This window comes from Diadema antillarum, unplaced genomic scaffold (assembly GCF_040938485.1).
Source record: "Diadema antillarum isolate AM-2024a unplaced genomic scaffold, OU_Dant_1.0 scf00000009, whole genome shotgun sequence".
In the NCBI taxonomy this organism is placed as follows: Eukaryota; Metazoa; Echinodermata; class Echinoidea; order Diadematoida; family Diadematidae; genus Diadema; species Diadema antillarum.
This window is the reverse complement of record NW_027270898.1, coordinates 1,939,264-1,964,530: the sequence shown is the minus strand read 5'-3', so window position 1 is coordinate 1,964,530 and position 25,267 is coordinate 1,939,264. Positions and strand designations below refer to the sequence as shown.

General features: G+C 38.7%; 1 protein-coding gene across 1 annotated transcript in view; it reads left to right on the top strand.

The window, feature by feature from the left end:
* The window catches only part of LOC139719295 (adipose-secreted signaling protein-like), a 110,566-nt gene extending 90,800 nt beyond the window's left edge, over positions 1–19,766 (top strand). The window contains exons 4-5 of the mRNA XM_071630721.1: positions 16,985–17,113; positions 18,475–19,766. Coding sequence (XP_071486822.1) covers positions 16,985–17,113; positions 18,475–18,578 — 233 coding nt within the window. The 3' untranslated portion in view covers positions 18,579–19,766. The remainder of the gene's footprint in view (positions 1–16,984; positions 17,114–18,474) is intronic.
* The last annotated feature ends 5,501 nt before the right edge of the window (positions 19,767–25,267 follow it).

The following is a 25,267-nucleotide window of genomic DNA, read 5'->3' as shown; positions in this document are numbered from 1 at the left end:
GCCTTTTAAACTGTCAAATCGGGAGAGCTTGAGCGGACAAAGCGGGAATGGTTATTGGGTCATTTGGCGGAGCTGCTATTTCACAGTCCAGTGGAGCGTGGTCTCTCCCCCACGCATAGGCTACCATCATCTTTCTTTTATAGAGAGGGTAGCACTCCGCCGGGAAGCCACCTGAATTTCTGCCAAATGCAAAAAATCTATGTGAGGATGGTCTGCGTGAGAGCAACAGAGCGGCTCAATTTGAGATCAAAAAGAGTACTCTTGCCAGAAAAAATATTCTTTGTACAAAAACACACAAACAAACAAACAAACTCTCAGTTTGATTAGTGCTGTAACATGCTATTCATTTTGCAATGTGAGGAATTTGAATTGATAAATGGGACTCGAAACTCTTTTACCTGTTGCAGTACCCGCCCTTCTGATACATGTAACAAGATCTTGAAGGTAGGGTGGTGCAGAGTTGTGGTTGATTTTGAAGATGAAAAGGAGAAATTTGAAGATTTATTCTGTCTCGGATAGATCTGTAGCCAGTATAGGGACTTTAAGATTGGGTTGATATGATCACACTTTTTAGTTCAAGCGACCATGTGTAACTGCAGCGTTTTGTCTTTAATTTTCTTTGAAAGCTTGAAAGCTGAGAAGTGATATATTGATATCACTGTCATGTAGAAACCTGTTATGGTGTCCCATAGATTGACTTTTTGTTTGTGAACTCAGAATGAAAATTTGTGATGTATATCTCATGCAACACTGTATCAATTTAGAGTGGCCATGTTTTTGTTCTGTGGCTGTAATTTTGCTGCAAAAATTATCTCATTGTCCATGTTTTATCGGCAAGTCTAAATTTTACAGCCTTTCCTATCATCAGGGAAAGATTAGGTAGAAGTGAATTACAATGTATGTCATATTTAGAGGAGGATTAACAGGAACTTGTTAAGTTAATCAAATCTCCACAAATTGAAAAACAACAACAAACCTTGGCCAATTCGAGACAGAAATGTGTAGTTTAATCTCCTGAAAACGTGTTGCCAATGGAGGAAAGAGCTGTAGATTCCGTGATTAAGAGGCTTTGGATAATTATGTATCAGAAATGAATAGGATAGTATATGACCGATATCATGCTCAAATGAAACATTAAATTTTCATGCTACCTCATACAATATTAACAGCACATTAGTTTGTAATGGTAATCAACAGCTGGGTTGCAGTACAACACTATCAGTATTAGTCATACTACAAAGACACTGTGTACTGATTGGGATGTAAAAAACCAAAGGGAATATATTGCAGTTGGTTGTATTGCCTGATAATGAAGAGTACGATCTGCATATGGCCCCAGTTTCTCTGTGTAGGATTTTCGTCGCACAACGTGCAGACGTATTCATGTCGAGGCACGCAGGTCGTTGTGGAGGATTAAGAGATTTAGGAGGAGGCTCAACGTGAGCAGCTTCAGCTGGAGTGCTGAGGTGAACCTCCAAAAAGATGTTTGCCGAACGCTGGCAGCAAAATTGGAGTGCAAATATTGACAGCAAGAACTGGCACAGAGACGAAAATACAGATTTGGGTCTACCATTTCAGTGAATGCATTCCTGCAATATCCCCACGAGTGCTGTATGCAACTGTGATATTTAACAAAGAATGTTCATTTTCATATTTTTCTCTTTTTTTTGGGGGGGGGAGGGGTAATAACATGGAATTCAAAAGGTTATGGAGAATATCATAGTTACTATTAAAATGTTTGAAATTTGTGCTCCTGAAATTGTAACATCAGTTCAAAGTATTATTCTCTTTTGACCCGAAATGTCACAGCAAATCCATTTGAATAGATTCAAATGGAAAAAAAAATGATAAAGGTTTTCAAGATGACCTTAACATGCAGCATGAACTTCTTGAATATTTTTCTGCAATTTTTGCAATTTGTGCACAATGAATATCAGATATTGTATTGTGATGTTACAATCAAATCGTTTGGAGAAATGTGTGGATATGTGAAATGCACATATTTTGATGATGAAGGCATATTATAAACAATTTTGGGATAAGACGTACCTGGACAATTGAAGGCATTGTAAAACAATACCCTGCAGTTTGAGGAGTCTGAGCTGCATGATATTATGTGATACCAGTGTCTATAACATTACAGTAACCCGTTGAAGGCTAGTCCCGAGTATACTCACGGAGGTATCTAGGAAAAGTCTGTTTTATGGCAAAAGCAGCTTGTGCCCAATGAGTTAAACTGAAGCTATAAAAAGAAATTACAGCTAAAATGATGATGGCATTGCTTACAACAAAAAAATGCAGATTTGTGAGTGTTTGGACTTGCCACAATCAGTAAACTATACAGTGTGTCTCTAAAAAAAGTAAACCCAACTTCAACAGCAAATTTTCAGAAAACTATAAAATATTTGCACATTATTTTTTAATGGTTAGATAGTCCAATAAGTCCTCTATCCAATGATACCATGTAGGTTATGTAATTCTCATGCATGACTGAGCATGATTCAACTTAGTGAATGGGTGTGAAATCATCACTGTGGCAAGTTATTTCTTGCTATTGTCATGCATTCAGGGCATATTTGAAGTTAAATTTTTGTCACATGTTAGGCCTATGATTACATAACAACTTCAGCAAAGGTTGTTCCTGACACATTCACACTTCACATGCTTTCCAAACATGGTACAGTTGACAATTGAGCAGAGAGTATTCCTGGTAACTCCATACCAGGAAACAAGAAGTTTCGTGGAAGTTCAAGAGGCTTTTCGGGTGCAGTTCCGCGACAGGCAGCCTCCAACAAAAAGAGCCATCTGGTACAATGTGAGAAAGTATGCTGATCACGGAACTTTGATTGAGTTTGATTGAACCATGTGCAACATACGGATTAGCTTTGTGATATTTTTTTAAATTAGTAGTAGATATTTTACTTTTCTTAACTTTTTTATGCCTGATCGTTTCTTTATACATTTGAACATCATTATACAGCTTAGCAAATGTTGGCAGTTGTTTACATTAAGCTCCCCCCCCCCCATTCTTTAAACAGTGCCTGCACTTTGTAAAAAAAAAAGGAAGGAGGGGGTGGGATGGGGCATTGTAGACTTTGAGCCTTATGCATCTTAACATGAAAACCATCCTTTTAGATCATGCTGTCGGTTGAGAACCAAAAAGCAGCTATTGCAATTTTGGGATATAGAGTTATTGGTATCACATTGGAGAGCTCGATCTCCTCTACATTATGGTTTCAATTTTAAATTGTTTCGATTGTCAATAAAATGTAAAATTTCAGTAAAATCAATACCCCAAGGGCAGTATTAGCCAATGTTTGGAAAAAAGCTTATTAATCTACCCACTTCTGATTAAATAATCTTTCTGTTTCATAAAATTCTATAGTTTTGTTTTTATTTATGCTCAAATCTTAGAACGTTATAGCGCCCTTCTTGTTCTCGGCAGACAACATGATTAAGACAGATTTATAGGGAGAGAGGATGGAAGCTGATATAAAGCGCAGACTCCAGCACACATTTCTCCATCTTTTAACTTTCCCTTCCATTTCAGTCTGCAGACTGGTGCCTAATAGCACAAAATTTGCCCATCAAGAAATGGCATCATCACAGATTAATGTTTTCCGTCTCTCTCGCATCCTTCAATTTTCAGCAAGATAACTTGGTCTCAGGGAAACTGTTTCCCTTTTTGCGTAGGCCCCCTCTTTTTTCTTGTCTTTTCTGAGCCAGGTTAGTGTGTGTGTGTGTGTGTGTGTGTGTGTGTGTGTGTGTGTGTGTGTGTGTGTGTGTGTGTGTGTTTTGTGTGGTGTATTGTAACGGGAGACAACCTTTCTCCAGTGATAAATGTGGAATGAATAGAGGTTTTACCACTGTCATGAATGGACCACATAACCATCATAGAAAAGGATGCCATGTGTAATGACAGGGTGTATTTATCATCTGGTTTGTGCACTAAAAGCATCATACAGACACTGTTCCGCAGTAACATGTATTGAGTGAATGTCCTAATTACTGTAGAAATGGACATTTTCTTGGTGTTTAAATATTCACGCATTTCGTGCAACTAGACTTTAGCGTGAAAATAAACGCATGTGAATATCTTTGCTTGCTGTAAGTTCCAGTAGTCTATGTCTTGATAATTCTGTGGAATTAAAAACATGCAAAACTCATCGTACTCGGCTGAGCAGGAAAAATTACTCATGCAAAAATATCCACTTTTACAGAACCATTTGTGCACTCAACAACCACCTTTTTGAGATCGTATAGATAGAAATAAACAGGATATATTCTTACTACTCTTTGTAGTAAATGTACCATACAACCATCATCCACAAAGTTGACACTGAATATTCTGTGTTCTTCATCAGTACAGAACTAGAGCTGCCACATTTCCATGATTCTACATGAGGCCCCCTGAAAACAATGATTTCTTCATGTCCTTGCTATAGAATAAAAAAGCAGCCCTGATGAGATTGCAGGGTAATTTTGGTCTACTGAGATGCCTGAATTACACAAGTATTTTCCAAATTGCTCTTTTTAATCTTTGTGAGTTTGTTTCATGAATGTTGGCCACGCTACTGTACATGTACATGTACAAAGGACCATCGTTAAAGCTTTAGTTGGAATAAATATGGATATCAGTATGCCTTGTCTTTTTTTATTTAGTGTTTGCAACTTGTAACCACTGCTTCAAATTTACTTTAAATAGATAGAAAATAGTGTTATTAGATAGAGATTAGTGTTTTTGTACTGCTGTTGTGCACCAGGGCCACAGAATTACAAAAAAAAAATATGGTGAAAAAACCCCAATAAAGTAAGAGTTTAACAAAAAGCCAGAAAGGACTGTTAGCTGATGCTTATCTGTATTGCACCCCTGACATCATTTCCTGTCGGGAGGGGGGGGGGGGGGGGGGAGGGGGGGGGGAGGGGGGGGGGGGGGGGGGTCCCTGAAAGGGGGGATGAGGGCATATGTGTCAGCTGACTACTGACAGCTGAAGTGTTGTTGATTAAGGACACGGGATGACTGTTCTCTGAAATATACTTCCATATCTTCAGTAGATAGCCTCAAAATGGCTTGACATAAATAGATATGTTTACATGTATAGGCCTATATTTCTTTCATTTGACATCAGTCTGTTTGCCTCCATCTTGTTTTCAATACTTCTACAGTCCCACAAGTGCTCAGTAGTAAACATGTCTCACATACTCACATACACACACATACACACACACATACACACACATACACACACATACACACACATACACACACATACACACACATATGCACACACATAGTAATGCATTTATATACATTAATTGTGTTAAAACGAAATGACCCTAATACAGGTATAATCTGGCTTCGTGTGTTTGAACATTCAAGTGTTAGGCCAACGAGCAGCCTTTTTCTAGATTTTCTGACATTAGCTTTCTTTCAGATCAATACCAGGGTGTAAAAATAAGACATAGACACTTGTGGATAGCATACCTTAATTTTTTTCCTTTCTTTGGGGGATATTGTGCAAAAAACCTTATTTTCGTCAAAGTGTAACCTTAAACCTTAAGCTCCCATGGTATGAGTATTGGATACAGGGTCATGGAATATTAGGTGTGCAAGTGCACATCATAAAGCCTGAAAGTAAGTCGTATTTACGATAACCCAGTTGTCTCTGCCTTTCCATTTCATCAAACCTTTCATCAGCGGACTCCTGCCCAGTGGAGTTAATTTACGCTGTCCCAATTAGAAACGGTGTCACGTTAAAGGATCCATTGTCTGTAGCAAAAAGGATTTTCATCCAATGATCCTATCCCATGATCCTCTCCCTCAGGTATACCGATAGAGCGCCACCCGTAGTACGACTAATGGAAATATGATCTTCCACGAGATATCCAATATGAGTTCACCCTGTGGCAGGAACACGATGGCCATCTTGGTCAAGTTTTTGTGCTGACCGATCAATCCACCTGCTTGCGCTGCGCTCGAGAGTTACTCAGAACATGTCGACGTAATTGAATTTCCACTGGAGATAAGTAGTTTAGGTTCCGTAAGGATTTGTTTGTTTTAGTATTTGTAGTTTGTGACCAGAGAACTGGCAGGCCCAACTCGATCAGTCTTGTAATGTCATCTTTTCATGGACACCAGGTATTTAGGAATTTGCTTGTTGACTCGGCGCTGTTCTGCTGATCGAAGAGCTGATAGCTCAGCTAGCTCTAATACCTCACAGAAAATTTGGTGTACAGCTGTGACCGAGAGCCAGACACGGCTCGGGAAGTAATCAGGTTGCACGCATAATGTCTGTGTCTTGACACTCGATGACTGAAGCTTGTCGGATTGTCGTTACCATGATGTCATGTTGATGAGATACGGCATGAAGGCAACATGACAGGTGAATGAAGTTTGAATGCTGGCTTCATTTGTGATGGCATCATGACTGAACATTAATGATGGAAATCTATTCTTGGTGACCTGTCCTTCAACTACACTGTAATCAATCCAATTGATTGGTGATTGGTGATTGCATCGTTTTGCGAGCGCATCCGTCTTATTGGAAAATTTAATCAAGGAGATGCAGCCACTTTGGGTTATGGGAGTATTATTTTCTCCCGTTTGTGGTCAAACCGCCCCACACTGTCTATCATCTCCCCTCCGAGGCGTAAGCCTTGTTTTTTCCGGGGGACCAATGTTTTCATCCGCCCACCTGCATCTCCCTTCTCAAATTTGCATGTCAGATATTTTCATGACATTTTAAAATTATCTGCGGACAAAGATTTGGGGGCAAACAGATCCAGGGGAGAAAAAAAAAAGAATATTCAGCACTGGTAAACTTTGATGCAGGTATATGAGCCTGTCTCTTAATTGTCAGCTGCGTCATGGAAACCTAAATCCAGGACAATGAGAAAAAACATAAAACAAAAGAAGAACCTAACTCCTAAAATATCGAAATGGCCTTCAGCCTATTTTAGTGCTTGCCTCAAAAGCATTATGGTAGTCAAGATTAAACCTTGATGCATAGGAAGTGGAGACCAGCCTGAAGTATTTGAGGGTAAATTAGTTTTCTGATGGAACACACCTCTTGGTATTAGTGTTAGCCTCCATATTCTATTTTCCCCATCCATTATCTGTTGCAGATTTCTTGCACTCCATTTAGCATTGTGTCAATTATAGTTTTAGGGGGCAAAGGTATTACTTCTGAGTTGTCTTGAATTGAATAGCGTTGAGTGTACTACAATTTGTATTCTGTTATACCCCAGTTGTACTGCTTGGAATGAATGCACACATTTGTTATTGCTCGATAGAGTTTCTCTTTTCTTTTTATTTCATCTCATTTAATTTCATTTCTTCATTTGAAATAACATAAACATAGATCTGCTTGGGTTACTAACTTGAACCAAAAGAAATTGGAGCATGATTTCAAATAATTGTATGAAACAGCAAAACCAATACATTTATCATGAACCAATCATTTATCGAGCATGTGATTGTCTATCATGATATTATAGGTAGATGTTAAATATTGCTGGAGATGAGCCTCTAGAAGAGATGTAGTTTGACATTGATGATGGCTTCTGAAGACACACATTATATATATATGTATATATATATATATATTTACATGTTTATATATATTCATATGATATTGGCACTTACATAGAAACAGAAGATATGCTGATAACTCAAGAAAGAGGATTTTAAACAAAAGTTAAGACAGTGAGTCTGCAAAAGATCCACTGGCCCCCCCCCCCCCCCCCCAATAAAAAAAACCAACAAACAGCAACAACGAAACATATAACTGTGAACAATCACACAAACAAATGAAAAAAAAAAACCTGTGCTACTATGCAGGTCTTTTATAGACACTCTCTCCTTCACATTCGTTGCTCATCATTATTTTGCAATGGAAACCATTCTTCAGGGCTTATGAGTAAAGACAACAGATTATTGCATAGATATAGCAAAACAATGAGAAATTTGATTTTCAAAAAACCCCTCATTGTTAACATGTTGTAGATTTTAAAATATTTTTGATACCCATTTAAACGAATGGAGGTTGTCATTTCATTTCAAGAAATTTGACGTAATCCTCATAAAATCTTATGCAAACAAAATAACCTCTTCACTATAAAGGTCAATATCAATTCCTTACAAATAGGACAGAAATAGAATTGGAATTTAGAGTCTCGAGGTCTTTTCATACGGTATGTGGCAGTGATACTAAAAGCCCTGCGTATAGAAAAGGAAAAAGCTATAAACAAATTTAGGAAGAGTGGTTGTAAAAAATAGGGGATTTTTTAGACTCCCAGGAGGACGTGTCTTGATCTAAATGGAGGCGGGGAAAGCTTGCTTTAGCTCCACCGATGTTGATGGCGGTAAGAACCCCATCAGACAGGGCGCTTTTTTCAGTCACCCAGTATCTTTGGTTCGTCTCCGCTCTTCCTGAAATCTCCCTGGGGTGATAGAACACATCAGCAGAAGAAAACTCAAATGTGTCCTCATCAGCAAATATATGTTTCCTTCTCTCCCTTTCTTTCCCCTTTCTCTCTGTTTTGCTTATTTCACCCATTTGTTTGCATAATGTTGTACCAAAGGTTTGTGGGGCAGAAAGTTGAATTACTTTTCTCTCATATGCCTTTCCTCTTTCTCTATTTCTGTAAGCTCATTCTCATTAGGAAATATCACATATTGTCCCTGGGGGTTAAAAGACTATGTATCTAAAGAAAAAAACACACACTCTCAAAAGCATGAATTTTCTGGGGAGTAGTAAAACTTTTTTCAGGTTCATAAACATTTTTGCAAAATAGCATCGATGCTGACGTCACAGCTGTAGAAACATTGTTTTGGATCACATTAACATTTGTACTGTTCTAAAACTCAAATCAGTATTTTTGATATAAAAGTTGAGCTGTGTTTGAATATGTACCTACTGAGATACAAAGTCTTGTTTTCCCAATGATGATATACAAATCATCCCAATTCAGTGTTCCATGCACACTGCAATGAAAAATTATGAGGTTATAAAGATTATGGTATAGCAAATAGGTCAAGTAAAGTAAGCACTGCGATTGGTTAGATTACATCACATGATCTTGTGAAAATTTCTGTATAGTGCATGCACCTACGCTTTACTTATCTACAACCACATGTATGCAGCAGGGGGACGTAAGGCAAAGCCTACTTTCAACATATATGCGGAAAACACAATGCAGAATGCATGCAGTGTATATGCCAGTCTGCTCAGCACTACATGGCTGTATATAAACAAGATTATCATTATACTCTGCGTGCACAAAATCCAGTAGTATATCTAGTAGGACGTAGACCAACAGAAAATTCATGTAGATCGAGGGGTCCTTTAATGTAACAATTTGTGCATGTTCCATTGATGCACCAGTACTGGACTACAGAACTCCAAATACTAAATCAGTATCTTTTCAGTTCTATTTCACTTTGGCCTGCCGCCTTGATGAAACAAAGTGGCAGTTGGGTAATTTAGTATTTGTTGTTTTATAATCCAGTATAGAGCATGATTGCGATGGAGCATGCGCTAATTGTATAATATTGTGCACCATGATAGTATATGTGCATTTGGGTCAAAAATTTGCTGCATGTTACTCTCATTATGGTGCAACAAAAAGCCTGGCTGGCTAACTGCTTATTTCATTCATATTTGGAAGCAGGGAGTAGGAGTAGAGGTCACATGATCAACTGTTTGTTTGTTGTTATTTTTTCTGCAATAAGCATTCCCATTTCAAAAACTTTACACACAAATTCACACAAAGTTAAAAAAATCACACTCTGGTTCACAATTTTTTCTGATGTTGTTTCTGATAGCATTCGGTTGGCATACAGTTTCCTTGCGTCACAAATTAAATCTTGTGATTTTCGTTTTGTGACAATATTTCATCCAGAAAAGTGAATATCACCGCAATTTCTGTCTGTCTGTGTGTCTGTCTCTTTGTCTGTGTGTCTGTCTGTCTCTCTCACTCCCTCATTCTCATTGGTATTCTCCATCTCACTCACATGTTTGTATTTCATGGAGCAGAAGAGTACAGTGAGCCAGAAAGTTGCATTGCTCTCTCCCTTATTGTCTCTGTCTTTCTGTCTGTCTGTCTGTCTACCCTTCTCAATCTGTTCCTCTCCATCCACCACCCCCCCCCCCCTCTCTCTATCTCTCTGTCTCTATCTTCATCCCACTTGTTTGCATTTCACGGACCAGAAGTTAATGTGGGCCGGAAAGCTAAATAGCTGAGGTGCATTCACTGGCACTCTAATGGTCCATTGCACGGGACAGTGATTTTGTTACCCGTCCCATTCCCATGGCGACCGTCTCCACAGATCAGGGCAGTCTTTCCTCTGACTTCTTCGAGTTGTATGTTTATTCTCTCATCATTTAACATTCACATGTATTTGGATAATTTCACTTAGTTTACAATTTGCATGTTCACAACTTTGAGCTGTATTTTCAGGAAAATTGCTCTGTGAGACACCATTGTCTGCTAAAATCTACTTTGAACCAACCAAATTTCTACCTGCAAAAGACCATTCAAGACAGATTTTCATTTCCTCTTTACTGAAATAATCTACTTTTATCGAGGAGAGGTGATGTGGTCACACTGTAACATTTTACAGATGATCAATTTAGTGAAGTTTTTTTTTAGGCCCGTGCAGTATCCCCAGAAGTGTTCACAAAGGCACAAGATGGGTATAGACATTGTTCAGATACCTTTCGTTATCTCCTTTGATAGGACATGTAGAAATAAGAGTTACATTAAAGGTGCTTCTCTTGTGAACATTCAGTGGCAAAGTGTTTTTATGAGCATTAGTGGTCCTTTTTCCAAGTAGTTTTTAAACATGCTTGCCAATCTTTCACATTTTTTTTTCACTCAATGTATATTCTCATTTTAATTAAATAGTGGTTGTATTACAGTTTATGTTTTTACCTGTTCTTCTATTTTTCCTCATATTCTTCTTCTCTCTCCCAAACAAACTGTATTATTATTATTGTTTAATAGGGTTAAATTATTAATAAGTTTGTTTCTTAAAGTGACCCACTCTTCTCAGAAATGTATACTATAAAACACAATATATTTGCGGCATGACATTTTCGCGAGTTGCCTTTAACATTCAATGCGCATAGTGTAGACATGAACTTTCATGTTAATTTCAGGAATCTTGGCTCTCACGAAATTCGAGATATCAAAATGCACACTTAAACATTCCTCGTTTTACAGTCTCTGTGCTGTTTTTCACTCTGGTAATGTCTCATTGCATATGTGTGATTACAGCTGTGTACATCTGTATACTTTATTTATCTGTGTTAATGGTATGTTACTACTGCACAAATGTTTTGCATTGTTTTTGCTGTACAAATGTTTTGTGTTATACTAATAATGGATTTATTATTTGGCTAATGGAAACCACCAGGGCATCAAAGCTCCTATAAATTATAAAACTGCTAATCATAACAATTACTTCCATCCTGTGTCACTAAATTATTCACAGTCAATGCAATATATGGCAACCAATCATTTAAGGAGAGTGCCTGATTATCTGTAGTCTAGTGTTGCAGACCAGAACTGAAGTGGTATTGGATGAGTTGGGGATAGTCTCTAAGACCCCGTTTACAGTGCGAGGCTCGGCCGTGGCCTAGCCACGGTCCGGCCCAGCCCCGCTTCAGTGTAAACGCGCAAAAGGCCAAATGCGAGGCTCAAATTGGCCTCGCATTTGGCCTCGCTCTGGAGGTGGTCTCGGCCGCGGCTCGGCCACGACCGAGCCCGGCCTTTTCTCAGTGTAAACGCAAACTGGGCCAAATGCGCGGCCAATTTTAGTCTGGCTTCCAAACCCTCTGCCTGTACTATTTCGCTAATCAGGATATCAACCCCCTCAACGTCGAAAACTAGCATAGTTTAAGGTGGTTTTGTCCTGCAAAGGATTTTTTCCTTCGACAAAGGCTTTTGCCCGAACGGCGACTTCGTTGCCACGGTATTCAGTTGGCAAAGGGTCTGAAAACCAGACAATACCAAATAGCGTTTGTTTACAAGCAGAGCACCACTATGACAAAATATTGAAAGGTTTGAATCAAAAGCGCGTCCGAGCCCAGCAGTGTAAACGGACAAAATTGCAGGGCTCGGCTGCGCAATTGAGGCCGGGCTGTAAACGGGGTCATAGTAGAAAGCCAAATTGAATTCATTATGTTTTTCTTTATTTTCCCCCAATTATTAGAGTGTAAGCCTCCCATGAATTAGGCAGAAGCCCATACTAAATCCAATTTGCATCATCCTTGCCACTTCATACGATGAATTCACCGAACCATAATGAAGCCTGTGCCATAAAAATTATATGTGGGTATGTGAAATGAATACTAGTACACTTGCATTGTTCCAAAGTGAGTTTGTAGATGGGCTTTCAAAATTTATGTCACTGACACATAAACCTTAATTTTGTCATTTCGTTGTATTGTTCCAACTAAATTATGCATAGAAATAGTAAGAAAATGCTACTGTAGATTTGAAGCAGATTTTGATGTGAATGTGAAAATTGTGTACTTTGGTAATTATTTAGCAATATTTTTAGCTCACCTGAGCCAAAGGCTCAAGTGAGCTATTGCGATCGCCCTTCGTCCGGCGTCCGTCGTGCGTCGTCCGTCGTCCGTCGTCCGTCGTCCGTCGTCCGTCGTCCGTCGTGCGTCGTGCGTAAACTTTTTACATTTTCATCTTCTTCTTGAGAACCCCAAGACCGATTTTCATCAAACTTGGCAGGTAGCATCCCTAGGGGGTTAGGAACTCAATTTGTTAAAATGGGCACCATGCCCCACCCAGGGGGCCCCCAGGGGGGCCCAAACCCCCCAAAATTAAGGAATCTGTAAAAATCTTCTTCTCTAGAACCAGAAGTGATAGAGCTAAGTTAATACTATGAGTTAGTACATTGATGACTGTAGTTTCAAGTTTGTTCATGGCAAAATTAGGGGTGCCCCCCTTGGGACCCAGGGGAGGGGGGTGGGGAGGGGTTCTAATGGGGCCTAAATTGTACATTTTCATCTTCTTCTTGAGAACCCCATTACCCATTTTCACCAAACTTGGCAGGTAGCATCCCTAGGGGGTTAGGAACTCAATTTGTTAAAATGGGCACCATGCCCCATCCAGGGGGCCCCCAGGGGGCCCAAATGCCCCAAACTTAAGGAATCTGTAAAAATCTTCTTCTCCAGAACCAGAAGTGATAGAGCTAAGTTAATACTATGAGTTTGTACATTGATAACTGTAGTTTCAAGTTTGTTCATGGCAGAATCAGGGGTGCCCCCCTTGGGACCCAGGGGAGGGGGGTGAGGAGGGGTCCTAATGGGGCCTAAATTGTACATTTTTATCTTCTTCTTGAGAACCCCATGACCCATTTTCACCAAACTTGGCAGGTAGCATCCCTAGGGAGTTAGGATTTCAATTTCTTAAAATGGGCACCATTCCCCACCCAGGGGGCCCCCAGGGGGGCCCCAAACCCCCAAAATGAAGGAATCTTTAAAAATCTTCTCTAGAATCAGAAGTTATAGAGGTAAGATAATACTATGAGTGAGTACATTAATGACTGTATTTTCAAGTTTGTTCATAGGAGATCAAGGGGTGCCCCTCTTGGGGGCAGGGGGGGGGGGGGGGGGTTGGTTGGGAAGGTCCAAATGGGGACCTGAATTGTACATTTTCATCTTCTTCCTGAAAACCTCATGATGTATTTTCATCAAACTTGGCAGGTAGCATCCCTAGGGGGTCAGGATCTCAATTTATAAAAATGGGCACCATGCCCCACCCAGAGGGCCCCAGGGGGCCCCAATCCCCCCCCCAAAAAAAAAATTAAGGAATCTTAAAAAATTTGGGCCCTTATTGTACAGTTTCATCTTCTACTTGAGAATGCCTGGTCAAATTTTGGTAGAGCTGTGAATAATTTAGATTAGTGACTGCGTGAAAGGTGAACTTGCGATACTCAGGTGAGCGCTAGACCCGCGGGTCTCTTGTTTTATTCATCAAGAGCAAATAAATCCTGCACAAGGATTTGCATGAAATCTGAATTAAGGAAAAAACAAAGTCTGATCATTAAAAAATCATTCTAGATGTGTTTTCCTAATTAATTGAGAGCAATTCTGTGGATTGTGAAAAGTATATCATGATTTTCTCCAAAACTTGACTGCTCATCAAAATTTTACTTTTGTTTTGAAGATTGAGAAATGAAGAACAAGTTTGACTTCCAGCATTTTCTCCTACTTATACTCGTATCAAAATAAAAGAAAGATTGTATTACTTACTAAGAACCTCTGCTGAACAGATGGTAAAATAATTTGAGCTGGAATGAAGCTACAGGTTGCCTTCTGCAAGTGCAGTTTTACTTCTGTTTATTTTTGTACTGCAATTTTAAACAGTGGCATTTAGGTTTTTCCCCTGTTCCATCAGACTCACTCATAATAGTTCACTGACATGTGATCAAACACAATGCCGTGAATTAGGGATTGATTTTTTTACCAGACGCATCTAACCTTACCTTAACCAGTTGAAGACTAGTCTCGAGTATACTTGGGCAGGTGTCTATGCAGCGTCCTCGCCAAAAAATGAAGTGCGCGTGGCGGAAAAGTGCTGTCAGGTAGTTTGAAATATTTATGCGTGGTGGTTCAAACTGAACACGTGGTCGGGTCGTCGGGGGAAGAAAGGGCGCTTACACACCGACATGTGCGTGCGTGAGAAGCATGCAGAAAAAAAAAAGGGAAAGGGACAAAATTGGTACAACACCGCGCTGTCGACGCTGCGTTGTAACGTTACAACTTCGTAGCTAAAAAATGCTACTAACAGTGTCCGAAATCATCCCTCCGTTTGTAACAGATCATATGCATTGTTGATACTTATCATGTAACTAAAGTGTATGGTTGCATCGCATTTTATCCTTTCGTCTATTTCTCTCTCTTTTTTCAAGATTACGCCATTTTGAAGACGTACACAGGGGAGGAAATGAAGAAGAGAAAGAAGAAAAATAATGAAACTCGCGAAGCGGCATTGCACTGTCAACGCTGCATTTGTGAAATGACTTCGGGAGTCAGGAATTATCTTTTCTATTTTCGACAAAATTATTGATATTTATCACATTACTAAAGTGTAAGTTTGCCATTCCATTTAATCCTTTCTTTGCGTTTGTGTTTTAATTTCAAGAATCGCGCAATTTAGAAGAGAAAACAGCAAGAAAAAGATTTTAAAAAAGAAAATACTGGTGGAACTAATGGCAGCGACATCGCACTATCAACGCTGCGTTTAACTTAACTTTGCACCTCTGAAAGTGTGAATTGAAGTCTCCGAAATTATATTTTCTTTTATGACAATATAGTGAATACTTTTTATAAAGTGTAGGTCTCACAGTCTATGGGAAATGCATGTTGTAGCAAATTCAGCCCTTCCTCAGTGGGATATGTAATAAGATATTGCAATTACCAAGTCATACGTGTATGTTATTTAATACTTGCATTGTCCTTGTATGTATTATTTTTTTACTTCTGCTTAAACAAATACTGAAATGTGAACTACCTAACTGGTCCGAGAAAAACCTCACAGTGTTATGGTTATCACTCAATGATCCCAAAGTCCATAGATTTTGACACAGGGTGAATAACCTTTTCCCACGTGGAGATACATTCTATAATACTTGCTGATACTGGGGTGTGTCTCAGGTTTCTTTTTCATCGTCAATGCTGACAGAAGCATGTTCATGTCACCATCATCACATGATGGTACCAATAGTTCTATTAGAATAAATGGTACCATTATGTTTTATAGGCAGCCATGCAGAATGAGTGCGAGGTAGAAGTAACTTCAATGATATTGATCAGAGGCAAGGATTAGTTATTTCCATCATCAATGTCACTAAATGAAAACATTTGTTACCTCCGCCAAAGGAGAAGGTTATGTTTTCATTACCATTGGTTTGTTTGTTTGTTTGTTTGTTTGTTTGTTTGTCCATGTGCAAAATAACTCAAAAAGTTGTGCACGGATTTGGATGAAACTTGCAGGAAAGGTTGAGAATGACACAAGGAACAGATGATTACATTCTGGTAGTGATTCTGAAATTTTTACGGATTTTATGAAGGATTTTCAATATTTTGGCAGGTAGGGTCAATGAACTTGGGAGTTCAAGCTGCGCATTTTTGAGATTTTCATATGCGCAGTAAAGTGCATGCTCTAGTTTCTGCTAGGGCAAGGTGTGCCGCGCAGCTGAGGGTTTATGATGTAACAAAGGCTTCTATATTAGGGAAATCGGGCAATTTTTCAGTGGGTGGATCACTGATCTCTATGGAAGAGCAAGATCATCGGTGGAAAGTAGCTGCTTGGAGGAGGTCTGCGCTCTCAGAGTGCTTTTCTAGTTGTCAGCATGTGCATAAAATGAACGAATCTATGCCTACAGAACAGAAGCAATTCTATAAGCTGAAGACAAAGGGTTGAGGGGAAAAATGTGAGTGTTTCCCGTTCAGAGAGTGGCATCTGCCTGTATTATATCTCATGGTGCTACTCTTTTGTCTTGGTATTATGTGAAGATACAGGCCTGTAATGTGCCTTGTCTTTGAAATATTTCCCACTTGCTAGAAAGCATAAGCAAAAGAGCATTGATTTAGCTTAATCAGCCTCAAAAGTGGAATCTGTTGCATCTCAAGGCAGTGAAAAAAAACAACAACCGCAAAACAGATAGAGACAAGCCTCACATATTGATGTTAGTGTCATTATAAGGTCTTGAACCCAGGATCTGCATGCACTACTAGTTGAGTGCATCAACTACTAGATCACACCATCACATGATCCCCATTTCATAAGACACTTTACACCAAGCACAATCTGTTAAAAGGAGCCTACGGTTACAATGTAACCGTGGCAATAGCTTTGCAGTAGCCAATCAGCTTTCAGCATGAAGGTTGCTTCTATGGTACCTGCAAACCATTCTAAACATCCTTTTGTTTGTTTGGTTATCTCATTTGCATAGATGATGGTCATGACATCCAGCTAGAGCTCCTGTCACACAAGGAGGGCATCCTCTCCGAACCGTTCACCCTGCAATCCCTGGAGGAAGATGGCAGATCAGTCAAGGTTGTTCTCAGAGCAAGACTACTAGGTAAGGTCCGATGTGATGGCAAAATGGCCTCTGTGCAGATAATGATATCAAGGATATAGTTTACGATGCTCATGAACAAGATCTGGACATCAGGGCAGTACCGTTAGTTGTGCATCAGTGCGTTGTCAAAGACTGGTCCGCTGAAGAATCGATACCAAGAAGCATGAAATAAGAAAGTCGTGAATTCACTACCAGAGCTTCTGAAATGGCAAATGTAAAGCAAAAAGTGAAAGAGTATTGTAACAAAAGAGATCTACATAAATTGATGTATTACCTTACATTTCATGCTTTGTCATACTCATACCTGCATGGCATCATTCTGTGCTTAAGTAAAGAAAAAGCGAGATTTATCTCATTTACATATGTTCATGAATGATTATTTCCTTGAAACCTATGCAAATTTTAGACCTTATTTTCATGTTTTACTGTTACCCATTAGTAAACACTTGATTCAGATATATGAGAGCACAGTATGACAGTTTTTACACAGTGACTGCCAAAGTCAAGAACTTTGGGTGGTTAGTCAGAGACCTGCCAAGAGGGGGCAGCAAACACTGTTTGACATAGTAGTAGCATTGAGCAATTGTTACTAGCTTTTTGCTGAGACACTGCCATGGCCTGCTATGTCATTACCATATGAAATATCTACACAGGTCTACATGGAATCTAGTTTCTCTATATACTCCCATTCGTGTTGATGTCATATTAATGTGTCTCAGTTCTGTCAAATATCTTAACATTGAGTGAAAGCTCTTACATTTCAGTTTCATTTTGATGTGTTTTTTTTTTCTACCTAAAATTTGGTGTTTCAGTGAGTGATGACTCAACATCTTTCAACCAGAATTATGACTTCTTGAGCTAGCAATTAATAGCAACAATTAATGCATGCAAACAGAACTCTTTGGCCCGAATTCACGAAAGTGGTACAAATGAATCCATGGTTTAAACCATGGACAAAAACCATGGAGCGCCAAGTGTTGCATGGAATATTTCGTTACAAATTGGTCATTTCGTTGACAAAATGACCGTTTCGTTAATGAAATTATCATTTTGTGGACGAAATGTTCATTTAGTTACAAAATATTGTCATTTCGTTACAAAATAATCATTTCATTGACCAAATGACTGATTTCATAATGAAATATTCCATGCGACACTTGGCGCTCCATGGTTTTTGTCCATGGTTTAAACCATGGTTTCATTTGTACCACCTTCGTGAATTCGGGCCCATAAGTTTTAAAAGGCCTCTCACATCAACAGGTGAATTGATTAGCCTTGCTACCAGGCTTGCAGAAAGAAAAAAAAAAGTGCTTAAGTATCTAACTATTCTCTTATACACCTCTTGACAATCCAAATGACAGGGAAGGACCAGGGTAGGCCGATGCTGAAGGAAGGCATCACCAACATGGGTCCGGAGGCGGAGGAGAGCTCAGAGGAGGAGAGCGACCGCGACACACACGATTGATTCCGGCAAACCGAACGTCATTCCGTGCCCCCCCACATACTCCAAATAATCCTCAGTGGCCTGAAACGCAAGAGATTTTAACGTAGGAGGAACTCTTTGAAATAGTGTCGCCTATGGTGGTATTTATGTGCAAAAGAGAAGAGGAGAGTTGCAGAAAAAAATCAGGATGGAGAATATGTGTAATGATGTTGCAGGATACAGTGTCATGCAAATTTTATTCACATATGATATGCAGGATTGGTCCGAAGCACATGAAGAACAGAGATTAGATACCTTTATATTTGCAATTCCTGTCTAGTTTTTTCCTTGTTAGCACTTGCAGTTGTGATGTATACAGATGGCTAAATGTTGCTTTGATAGCAGGTAATATTACTATTTTTAATGTGTTTAAATTGGCAGAAAAAAAAAAAGAATGAAGTTGTAAAAACGTGTATGCATCCACAGTTTTATTCTGTATTCAAGCTGTGAAGTGACAGAACAACTGGTACCATGTGTTTGGTACATTTTAAATGGAAATGTATATATTGAGAAAAGAGTCAGGGTGGGTGATGAGTTGCTTCCTACCACAGTTTGCGGATTTGAAAGATGTTTTTCATGCAGCAGGTTGAGACAAAGCCTGAAAATCACGCAGAGGATTAAAGGCACATTTGGCTTTAGTCAAGATTAATCATGAGGCAGAATGTAGAATTAACATTTCAAAAAAAAAAACAAACAAACAAACAAACAGATGGCTTGTAACTTGGATGTCTGATTTGATTTATCTTGTTTTAATTCTGATTTGTAGATATTTACGCACTGATGGTGTATATGTCTTGCTCCAAATTTGTTATCATGATTAGTAACAATATGAGATCTTATGATTGAGTTGCAATGCCACTGAAATAAAAGAGTTGAAGATGTTTCGTGATCATGTAGTCGTTTTTTTTTCCAATCATTGCCCAATGTGGATCAACATTTTGAAGTTTCATAAAGTCAGTTTTCCTCACTTGATAGATCAAAAAAACAATTCCCAACACAGAGCAGACAGGACTTGTAGCAATGGTCTCTTGTCTTCTGGTGTGCAACAGTAATGTATTGATGCTGGGAACATTATCATCAGCGCGAAGGGATTTGGGATAATGATATGGTTGTGCAAAAGGTTGGCATTTCTGTGCAGAATTGGGTGTTTCGCAGGGGCAGATCCAGGGATTTTGTTAAGGGGGGGGGCTGCAAAGTAGTTTTTATTTCTGGTGCGTTTATTCAGCTGAGAAGCAAAAAAAAGAAGCAAAAAAAAGGCCTTAACAGGTATTTTTCCATACCAATTTCGGGGTTTGTCGGCTGACGAGCAAAAAAAAAAAAAAAAAAAAACTTCAGTGCAATTTGTTGCCACTTCCCGGTTTCATCAGCTGACAACCCCCCCCCCCCCCCCAAAAAAAAAAAAAAAAAACAATTAAAGGGCGGTGGGCACACTCGGTGCGCCCCCTTTAAATTTTTCATTTTTATAAAAACAAAATTAAAGGGGGGGGGATGTGCCCAGTGCAACCCCCCCCCCCCCCCGATCCGCTACTGCATTAAGTTTACAGACCCGATAGTGGGGATTCATGGGTTTCCTGATCGAAACGATTGTCATTTGCTGCCCAGTGGGGGTACATACGAAAACCAAGAATAGTTCCCATCAGTGAATATGCGCATCAAAGCATACGCTCATCGGAAGTAATGGCCTCCAGTTGAGAGTCTGTGATTGTGTGTTTACGTACATGTATGTATGTACATAGAGATGAGTGATAAAACTGCACGCAACTTGTCACATGGATTCCCAAGTATATCATTTTCACATTACTTGCCTTTTCTTTCCAACATAATTTATTGTATTATATCAACAAAATATTTGTAATAATACAAAATTGTACATAATATTAAAAAAATATGATTTGTATAAGATTTATTTGCTGGCAACTCATGGAATTCTGTGCAGAAGTGAAAGTGTGGTACAAGTGACTGCTTTCTTATTCTTCCCAGAGAAAAATGGGGTAAATGTGAAAGTGAGGGCACAACATTCACATACTCCCTTGAATTTTGCTTGCACTATTAAAATGAGAATAATCAAGTAGTATGGTGAGAAAAAGTGTGGATGTTTCCATTCTCTGCGTACCCCCAACATACAGAGGAATTACATTCACAATCTATTTTCAAAAGTGCTTAGGCGGACACGTAAAATTTGTCTCCATTGCATTTGATATGCGACTGTTGTTATCAATCACATCTAACCATTCTCATTATAACTACCTCCTCCGAAAATACCTTGCGTACATCCATGACAGATATCGCACAGAAAGAGATATTTGAGTTTCTGTTTGTGTATTTATGTTGTCATGCATATAAAAAAAAATGTTGTATTTATATTTCGTAGTGCTTTCATTCAGCTTGCGTGACAGATGATAGATATATTTTCTTTCTTTATGTAATTGGAGAAGCAGAACTGTGAATTCTTTGTTTTTATCACCGTGATTTGGTATGTTTTTCTTCTTGAATGTACAGTGTCATCTTATTAGGATTGATTTCAGCTCATTCTTGGGAGTAGATCAATTATACCTTTGTTCACAGTGTTCAGTTGCTTGTTTCAATGCATGTATTTCTCTGCATTGATCTGGATGTCATCATTATGTCAAAATGATGCCCAGACTAGTTTGAGCACACCATATCAGCTCCAGTTTCATTAACTGATGAGAAATTAGGACTTGTGTTCATTGCTATTTATATAACACGTAAATAGATCCTAGTCATTTGATTGGTTGTTTGATATTGATCATTTCTCCCGTTTTACTTTTACGTCATCATTCGTGCAATTGTGGCTCCATTTACCGTGCAGTCTTGGATCCATGAGATTTTGCTCCATTTGCACTCATGCCGAGAGCCTGGCACACTACGTACATTAAACGTTTGCGTTTGCCGTGTGCATGTGATCAAGCATATTGACGGACAGCGCGCTGGTGTGTAGTGCTCAGCGCTCTCCTGATCTCAGATCTCACACCATTTCTCTTGTTTCTAAATTCATAAAACATCAGATGACAAGGATCAATTTTTAGGTGTTATTTAAAACAAATAATAAACGTTCTTTCATTTGTGCAATGGACAGAATGTTTCAATCGGGGAAAGATGAAATTATTGATCCGTTCAACTTGGCTGCACCTCGTTGAATGGATCATTTCATCTTTAACTTCGTGAAATATTCTGTCCATTGCACTCATAAACATTGATTTCATTATTTGTATACCATTCATATGATAGTCTGCAATGAATAACTGGCAGATGAAATCTGCCTGCTGCACATTACAGTAAAACCAGAAGCATTCGCAGCATCAAGCTTTCATGAATGGCAGCCAAGGACCTTTTTTGTGGCATGAAACTCTCGCATATCACCACTGGCATTCAGTCCCTTCTGTAAACAAACACTTTAACATGCATTTTACTAATGTGAATGACATTTAGACATCCTGTTGGTAGTTTTGTGGTGTGAAGAAACTTGCAGAGTGTCCTATAGAAAGTGAGACAATTTCTGAATCGTGCAAAGTGGACTCGCGTGCAGAAAATCTGTCCACAAGTTGAATAGGTTCCTAAGACACAATCTCTCTGAGTGAACCACTTGGTAGTGTGGAATATACCTTGCCATCCTATGCCTTCTCGCCAACGTCTTGGACAAGTTGTGAGATTTTTCGCAAAGTTATTGACATATGAAACCAGATCAGCAGACGAGATTGAGAACTGTGTGATTCTGTCTCAATACCATCTCAGTTTGATGAAAAGCTAACACCAGTTTGGCATCGAGTAAATGTACCTTCCTACATCCTGCTGGAGAAGAATTGAAGGAGAAGACACTCATGGGAAATCATGTGTGTAAAAATGATGACACTTCTTTATCATGTGACCTATATCTTTGGAAAAGGCACAGTTTTTAAGATAATTAAGTCTCTAAATGCCATTATCTCCAAATGGCATTGACATCATATACAAATAGGTTTTCCATGGTAGTGACAGAATTAAGCCTCTTGTGAATTGACAAATGTGGCTTTAAATGCAATGCAGTGTTTTGATTTCCTGTAATGATCCTCTTAGGTTTTCAGCAGTTGATGTCATGTTTCTCTCTTTTTTAATGTAATGGGATTATCAAGCTCTTGATCCATCCCTACTGGACATGCCCACTGAATTACAAAAAAGAAAAAAATTAAGAAAGCTTAGTAATCAATATTGTTAAAATATTGTTAAAATTGGCCATACAAATTGATGGATCAAGCATGTGGACTTTGTAGGGAAAACAAAAAAAAGAAGGAAAAAAGTAAATTTAGTAGCTTGTTTCCATGTCATCAATCATTATTTGCATCATAGGCAGCAGTGTTCGCATTTCCTGATGTAGAAGTATGTGTAACAACACAAAAAACAGCCTTTAACTTTTTGCGAGATAATCAGAAATCATGTATATGAAATATTAAAGAACATATCGTCGTGCGCATGGCAGATTGTCGTTAGCGCGCTTCCGTGCGCATGGCAGATTGTTGTTAGCGCACTTCCGTGCGCATGGCAGAATGTTGTTAACCTTATGCGCACTCCCACACCCTAACGACTATCTGCCATGCGCACTCCCACACTGTAACGACAATCTGCCAGGCGCAGGGAAGCGCGCTAACGACAATCTACCATGCGCACGACGATATAATTCTAAGAATACATGCGCAGTGTACTTCAAAGTTGATGTGATGAAAATTGGTTTTGAAATGGCTGATATATCCAAAAAACAAAGTAAACAAAAAATGGTCCTAATACTGTAAAAGGTGGGACCCACCTATTATAAGGATCTCTGTATTTTTGGATATCTCAGCCATTTCAGAACTAATTTTCTTCAAATAAACTTGGTAGCTGCTCAGTAATATTTCATATAAGTGATTTCTAATCATCTCGCAAGAAGTTAAAACTGCAATCATCTCAACCAAAGCTGTATCATCCCTATAATCAAAAATGATTTTATCCTGTTCTTGAGGCAGGAATGAGAAGATATTGTACAAGAAGGTATGATTGATAATAAATGAGCTACTGTAAACTGAGGAATGGTCATGTGCATTTGAATTTCGTAAGAGCCAAGATTCGCGAGATTTAATTGCATGTGAAAGTTCTTGTCTTCACTATACGCATTGAATATTCGAGGCAACTCGCGAAAATTTAATGCCACGAAAAAGACCGTCGGCTCCAATTCGTGAAAATTTAATGCCGTGAAAATATTGTGTTTTACAGTATCTCATGCCCATGTCTCAAGTCAAATTCTGATTGGCTGACAACTGACATGTCTTCTGATCAATTGCAACTCTGTAATCAGCACAAAGATGTGTATGTGTGTGTGTTTGTGAGCTCAAACTTTGTCAGTTCAGATTAATTTGCCGTGATCTAATCTCTTCACAGCACTTCTCTTGTCTGCTTGACTTGTAAAGATCTATTGCAGAAAGTACATAGATATTTTTAAAGTATTTCTAAATGATAGTGTATTGCTTTTGTAAGATATGTTATTGTTGCAAAGCACTGTATTTCATTGATATATATGCTTGTATGAGTATTTTTGCAAAGTGGTGCATGTGGGGAATGATGATTAAAAAAAAAGGAAGAAAAAACCTAAAAATATAAAGACTGCTAGAAAGTGGATGAAACTGATGAAAATGAATTGGAAAACTGATTCTACAGGTAGTAACTTTGGGATCCAGATAGATTGTAGAATAGACCACCCCCCTCCTATTTTGGGATGAATTTATAGAATATGCATACTTGCTTCTTAGAATGATGTTGACCCTAGCTTCATATTAGACGAGAATAACAGATACATTAGGTAAGTGTCAGACTTTTAGTTAAAATGAGTAGAATCAATGTTTCATGGATGAGACACATTTTGAATGAAACTAGATCATGCAACATGATAAAGGCAAGGACACGGAATGATACAAATCGGGCTTCACTCCACCTTGAATGTAATCAGATGCCATTTCCCCGCATCGTTGAAAACACAGAACTATTTTAAGATTCAATGTAAAGGAATTGTTTGATGTTGTCCACTGTACAGAATCCATTTAAGGCAGTGAACCAAACAGGATACCCGTAGTAATGTAGGCAAAAGGCACAACGGCATGCATTAACATTCTGAATATAGGAGCTTGACATGGGTAGATAAAAGGGGGTCATGTTATGCACAGTAGTTTAGTTATGTATTATCAAGGAGATGCAAATAAAGCAAAAAATGAAACCAGCACTCCTCAAAGTTTTGAGTTGTGAGTGAAGTTTGCCAAGTTTTCACTCCAAAATAAGGCTCTGTGGATGCAGTGTAAATGTTTTATGCTATAGAGAATGTTGATTTATGACACACAAAGAGATTGTTATGCAAGCATTACCAACTCAATTAAGAAAGATAAAATACTGCCAGATATATGTCTGAATCATGTGGAAAAAAAAAATCTTATGCCCTTCTCTTTATTTATTCATATTTTTTTGCTGTGTTTGTGTGATTCCCTGGTACATGGTCGATGGTTGGATGGAGGTGCATTATTGAAACGATGAGTCCTGATCAAGGAAAAAAAAGGCTGTGCTTGTACTTGTTCCATAAGTAATGTTTGTGGAAATAATTGTGTTAATTTGTATAAATATCATCTAGTAGATTAGTCAGGAGTAGAAATCTTCAA